The sequence below is a fragment of the Homarus americanus genome, unplaced genomic scaffold (genome assembly GCF_018991925.1).
Source record: "Homarus americanus isolate GMGI-L3 unplaced genomic scaffold, GMGI_Hamer_2.0 scaffold39541, whole genome shotgun sequence".
Lineage (NCBI taxonomy): Eukaryota > Metazoa > Arthropoda > Malacostraca > Decapoda > Nephropidae > Homarus > Homarus americanus.
This window is the reverse complement of record NW_024748840.1, coordinates 71,488-78,153: the sequence shown is the minus strand read 5'-3', so window position 1 is coordinate 78,153 and position 6,666 is coordinate 71,488. Positions and strand designations below refer to the sequence as shown.

At 35.7% G+C, this 6,666-nt stretch overlaps 2 protein-coding genes across 2 annotated transcripts; both read left to right on the top strand.

The window, feature by feature from the left end:
* The first annotated feature begins 1,053 nt into the window (after positions 1-1,053).
* LOC121880447 (neuropeptide-like protein 30) lies at positions 1,054-2,018 on the top strand. Its single transcript, XM_042387636.1, has 3 exons — positions 1,054-1,098; positions 1,391-1,626; positions 1,865-2,018. Exons 1-2 carry the CDS (start codon positions 1,084-1,086, stop codon positions 1,622-1,624), a joined length of 249 nt encoding a protein of 82 aa, XP_042243570.1. The 5' UTR covers positions 1,054-1,083; the 3' UTR covers positions 1,625-1,626; positions 1,865-2,018.
* A 2,312-nt stretch (positions 2,019-4,330) lies between these two features.
* On the top strand, positions 4,331-4,946 carry LOC121880445 (neuropeptide-like protein 31). The gene is made up of 2 exons (XM_042387635.1): positions 4,331-4,407; positions 4,708-4,946. The coding sequence occupies exons 1-2, from the start codon at positions 4,396-4,398 to the stop codon at positions 4,942-4,944; spliced, it is 249 nt and encodes an 82-aa protein (XP_042243569.1). The 5' UTR covers positions 4,331-4,395; the 3' UTR covers positions 4,945-4,946.
* Positions 4,947-6,666: the final 1,720 nt, after the last annotated feature.

Here is a 6,666-nt window from a genome sequence, read left to right as displayed (position 1 = left end):
CGAGCACCTACGTCCACAGGGCATCACTAGTTGTGTTGACAATCCGGTGAAGGAAACGCTCCCCATCTAGTGATAGGAGGGTCGGTTCTACAGTGACGTCGTGGCATATCTCCTTCAACATATTTGCTATGAGGTTCTTTATTTCATTGTGACTCATGGAAACGAATGAAACTTCCCTTCTTGCACACCATGACATTTTTTTTTACGTGTCCTCCAGCCTCCCCCAATAGCCACACCTTCGCCGCCATTTTATTACCTTAAAATTAACTATCCTAATACATAAGTAGCTACCCTGGCTGTGTTGAGTTAGTTGAGCCGCAGATCTATGTGGCATTCAGTGACTGTTGCCTCGTAGTCAATATCTGCAACTGTTGTCGGCTTTGGGGCCGATGCTCTAGTTCCCCTGAGGTAGAGCAAAGCAGACCGAAGGAGGTATCTCAACCAGGCTGTAACATAACTTCTGGGCTGCTGCTTCTGTTCGGATAACACCTCCGCGAGTCTGGCGTAGAAACATCTTGCACTTGGTCCCATCCCACCAGAGGTTGTGAACACTAGAGGAGTGAAGCTGCCTTGATCAACGTTCTGAATTCTCTCCCTATATGCCCTTATCTTGTCGTTCTCGTTCCTCCTGTGTGCAGCATCGAGAGCTAAGTTACGGTGACATAAGGCAATGGGATAAAAAATCCTGATGTTGAAGAAGGCTCGCTGTCCCCGCGTCCAGAATCCTCGAGCACTGACGTCAACACGTGCTTCGTTGGATGTGTTTGAAGTCCTATTTTTTAATTAAGGCAATACATTTGTTTTTTATTCTCTAACTTCTTTCAGATTTTTCAAGCATAAAACCATAAAACTGACAAAATATAAAGTTAAAGAAAATCAATTGTTTAGTCTCTTTCCATCAGTTCATTTACAATTATTCAAAGTCTGTGTCAGTGTTTGTACCGTGGTGAAGGTCAGAAAGGAAGGTCCTGTGTCGAGATCACTGATGCATTTCCTCCCTTCACTGCCAGATGTCGCTAGTGCTGGGTTACAGTATATAAAGTCAAGCACTTCACATGTCTGGTCATATCCGGAGCATTCATAATGGCATTCAAAGCTGTGAGTTCCTGTAAACATTACCTGGTAGACCGAATCTTACTACACTACTGCAATTTGTCGAGTCACTTAAGCATGTACTGTATATTCACGTTCATGTTTGTTTAAACTAATATGCTGTTAAGACCGGTAGTTTAGTTCAGTAATTCTCTCAATTGGGCTGCTGTTGTGCCTTAGAGTAGAGAGATATTTGTTACATTTATGAGAGAGAACACACACACACACACACACACAAAGCTGTATTATGTAGACTGTTAATGAAGCAACACAGGTGTAGCATCATGTTGTGTTTCAGGTGATCGTTGTGTTGTCCGTCTTCCTCCTTGTGGCCGCTGCCATGGCCAGCCCCATGCCCGACCCTGGCTATGGTGGCTATGGTGGAGGATATGGCGGCTATGGTGGCGGCTATGGCAGCGGATACGGCTATGGCGGCGGATACGGCCATGGTGGTGGATACGGTCATGGAGGTCGTGGATATGGCGGCTATGGTGGTTACGGCGGTGGATACGGTTATGGTCATGGTCGTTAAAGGTGAGGTTAATTTATTAGTGAGTTACTGTGGACTTCCCAGGTATCTGTTGACGAAATAATAAATCATTTTTGTAAAGAAATTAGGAAATAAAACTAGAACCAAAATCACACAATGAATCTAGCAAAACGAAACTTAATATTAAAATAAATTACAATAAGATCTTTAATAAGTATTGATAGCGTCTATATGCAGAAAAAATTATGAATTAAAAAAACTAATTTATGTTTTATTTTTCAGGTCAACAACAAAAGAAAACACAAAATCCTGATAAAAAATTTTGTTTATTTTATTTTATTTTATTTTCTCTATTATTTCCTCTTTTATTATTTATCAACTTCCTCATTTATTGTAAGACTCGACTTTGTATATGTGAAATAAAAGTCACTGATTATACTTGTGTTTTATGCCTCTAAGACCCAAACCCAACAAATACCCAAACAAATATTCTTTTTTTTTTTTATAATATTACAAACTCTTACTTGAAAATTTGAATATTTGAACAGAAATGATCACAAAACTTTATATATGAAAGACTACTATAACAAGACCATAGCAATTCATGTAAAGCTTCTAAGTTCTAAATGCCAACAAATATAAAATCACAGACCATAATTCTATAATAATGTCATATTTTTGAGGCGGCCATCTCGGTCACTGTATGATAGATATATACACAATACTTATTAATACATATATGGTGTCTCCAACAGGTATACAGTAGTGAATCGTTGTAATAGATGTAACACGTATATAGTGAACCCTAACATGTATAGTGACTTCTGAAGTAACATTACAGGCGTGACACTTATATAGTATACGATTTTTTGTCAATAATACATTCACGATATAAATACTATAGAGACAAATGAAAGTTAAAACAATACGTAAACATTAACCAAATTAAATAATCTTCGATACTCACTTCATGTTTAAAATGATATAGAAATAATCTAATACAATTGAAATATAAAAGAAACTAATATAAAATGAAAAAAATTAAACATTCAATTCAAAACAATAAGATATTAGTTATAAAATGACTTAGTATTAAAATAATTTACGTCAGTTAATGGTTCAAACAGTGTGTCAAAGATGATATGCGTTAAATGGCTTTTATACTGTATCTCTCTTTGTAATCGCTTGTTTATAATGTGTATATTTTACTCATATAGAAAACGCGCTTACAGACTGTGGGGGCGGCCAGACGATTTTATTCAGCACAGAGTGACCCGCCCGCCCGCCCGCCCCCGCCCCACGTACTCAAAAAGTTAAAGCTCAGTGATACATTATACCAACAACCTTATCCCTGATTGTATATTCATTAGCCATTAAGATAAAAATATGATGATTAGATAGAAAATTTGTAGAGAAAAACCTTATATCTATCAGACAGGTGTGTAAAGGTATATGGCAATAAAGTTAAAGTAATGAGTAGGTGGGAACGTCAAACTAGAAAGAGATTGGATTCTACAGAAGATTAAACACCTAGGATTATTTCACCTGATGTTTAAATACCCGAAAGGTAACCTAACATAACCTAACCTAACTTCGTCTAAACTAACCAAACTTTGCCTATCGTAACCTAACCTAACCTAAACAAAACACGCCCAAAACCCTCTATTCAGATCTAAATACAAAACAAAGACAGTCGAACAATGAATTCAAGTGTTTCTCCTTTGACTTCAACGATAAGAAACAACTATTAAATAGATTGACGAAATTAGAGGCCTTGCAACGTTAGTCATTTGGCAATAAAGGTTTAAGACGGAAAGAAAACTTATAAATAACTCTCTTCTAGAAATCTGAATCATGTCTAAATGTACTAAGTTTGAATTGTCTTCGTACTGAATGGTATTGAGAGTGGCTTTAAGCACCAGATTTAACATGACTAAGCCAACACACTGTCATTGTCTGGTATATTTTCTTAACTAACACGTAAAGTCTTTTTTGTTTACAACAGTGACTAATACATTCTGGTCAAGTGTATTCAGATCACAAACAATTTATTCAGCTTGAGGGAACAAGACTTTTATATCTGGTATAATCTAACCTAACCTAAGCTAATCTAACCTAATCTAAGCTAACCTAAGCTAATCTAACCTAACCTAAGCTAATCTAACCTAATCTAACCTAACCTAAGCTAATCTAACCTAACCTAAGCTAATCTAACCTAATCTAACCTAACCTAAGCTAATCTAACCTAATCTAACCTAACTCAATAGAATCCAAAGGAATTATTTTTTTTTCGTCTTTTTGTCAGGATTTACATTTCTAGAAAGTAATCAAACAACAAACGCTATTGCTGAAGATCATGGAAGCGTCACCATTCACTCATTTGGTCTCACTAAACTAGAAACATATAATTATCTCAAAAGTTCTTACAAATAAAACCTATACAACATAATAACAATATTTTCTGAGAGATAATGTGATAATATCGAAGAATATGAGGAATGCATATTAAATGGTTGTATAATCTACTTCATTTCAACTTTCTTCTCAGTAAGGTCAAATTATTGTTGTTTCCCCACAGCTAAGCCTAAACTGGAGTCCCTGAACTAATGCTAAAGTATTTCCCAGGTAAACTTTTGTTCTACATCACGATATTGTTTCTCTGCGTCCCAGGTGAAGGTCAGGAAGGAAATTGTTTGTTGATATTGTGAATGATTTGGTTTCCGGCGAGGTGTCAGACGTCGCCATTGTTGAGGCGGGTATATATAGGAGGAACCTGGCGGGGTACACTCAGTCTCACCCGGAGCTTCAACAAGATGATTAAGACTGTGAGTTTTATTATGTGTTGCTGAGATACATCATGGACTGATCACCCGGCCAAGTCTCTCTAATATACATATCTATTTATATTTCATGTTCTTAGAAAAAGTTTACTGGATTTTAAATTCTACTTAGGTTTAGTTAGAAATTCTCTAACGGATCAAAATCTTATTGGGTAAAAAACATTTGTAATATTAAACATTTAAAACTTGAGCTTAATTAAAGTTACCTGTTGTAAGGTTTAAGACCATAATGTTGTGTTGACTGTTAATGAAGCAACACAGGTGTAGCATCATGTTGTGTTTCAGGTGATCGTTGTGTTGTCCGTCTTCCTCCTTGTGGCCGCTGCCATGGCCAGCCCCATGCCCGACCCTGGCTATGGTGGCCATGGTGGAGGATATGGTGGAGGACATGGTGGCGGATATGGTGGAGGATATGGTGGTTATGGTGGCCGTGGAGGTGGATATGGTGGCTATGGAGGATACGGTCATGGTGGAGGATACGGCTATGGTGGCTACGGCGGTGGTTATGGATATGGGCGTTAAAGGTGAGGATAATAATCATTACTATAATTTTTAGCATCACCTTCATACAACGAGGAAGGAAAAAATAATCACAACTCAAACTAAATAAGACTTTTATAAGATTATTGATATATGAAAGTAACAAATCTCTTCAGTTCATTACATAACATTGACAAACTTGACCATAAACACAAAAATGTTTTTATTAAACCTTAGAATTAATATATTTATCTATATTTTAGTTTATTAAATTTAAGAATTTTTAATATATACAAAAATAAACCGATTTAATGATTGTTACTTTTTTTTTCAGAAGAACAACGATAATCTTGGAAAAATAAACACATTAATCTTTATTATTCCAACGATATTGTCTCAATTTCTTCGTCTCTTTCGTCAAGTTCTTTATTGACCCATGTAATATAGTTCAAGACTTTTATATGAAATAAATATAAATAAAAAAGGTTGTTTTATAATAATGAACCAGAATATATATGTGTATTAATGTGTTATGGGAGTCACTGGTATACAGTATATTCCATTAGGTTAGGTTTGGTGACTTTAACAAATATGATGATATCAACAACTATGGTGACCTCAATACGTATGGTGACCTCAGTACATATAGTGACCTAAACAAATATGGTGACCTCAATAAATATAGTGACCTCAACAAATATGGTGACTCAAAAATAATAGTGACCTCAACATATATGGAGAATCAATATATATAACGAATTAAGCAAATATAGTGATCTCAACAAGTATGGTGACTTCAACAAGTATGGTGACTTATAACTTGTAGAATAGTTCCTCAGTAGGGTGTTAGTGAGGAGATACTTTGTACAATACTCAACAAGCTTTATGGTGTAACTCATTCATGTATCTGACTTGTTAATGATAATACGAGAAATAGATGTAAAACCAAGAGAGAGAGAGAGAGAGAGAGAGAGAGAGAGAGAATTCATGAGTATTTTCACTTAAAAGGTTTTTTTGGGGGAGAGACTCAAAGCCCTGACAAAAAATGCAGACTCGGATTACCTGAAGACAAGACACTCAAGCTCATTTCACCTGAAGATTAATCACCCTAACGCTACACGGGGATTACTTAAGTTAAAGTTAAGTTAGATAAGCTTGGGTTAAGTTAGTTTAGGTTACATTAATATTGGGTTCATTAATCTTCAAGTATGATAAGTTGGGGTGACTTAAATTAAGGTGAAATAGCCTGGTACCTAATATAAAGGTAATCCATAAAGTGAACAGCGTACTAAACAATAATAATAATAATAATGGCTTGATTAATCAGATATAATTCCTAAACAACTCTTAATAACTTTACAATATAATATGGACCAAACATAAGCACTTTATCGATTCTTTATGAAGTGAGACGACATGACGGGAAGCACCAAAGTGTGTTCTCACCACGAGTCATTCTACTAGAGAGATATTACTCAATAACATCGTCAAACAAGTTATCAATGATTTAGTTTGTATATAAACAACAGAAATAAACAATAAATATAGACAGTGAAAGTAAACAAGTTATTTACTAGACAGTGATGGTAAACAAATGATTGGTAAACAAGAAGTCGAGGTGATTGTTGTCTGGGTCGGTTGTACTCCAGACTAAGTGAAACATTACCTAATACTGATGGTAAGTTCTTTGTCAGATGAACTCAATTACAAACTTGTCAGGGCGGATATGTTCATTTCTCTTGTCTAAACTTACTCCTTATTACT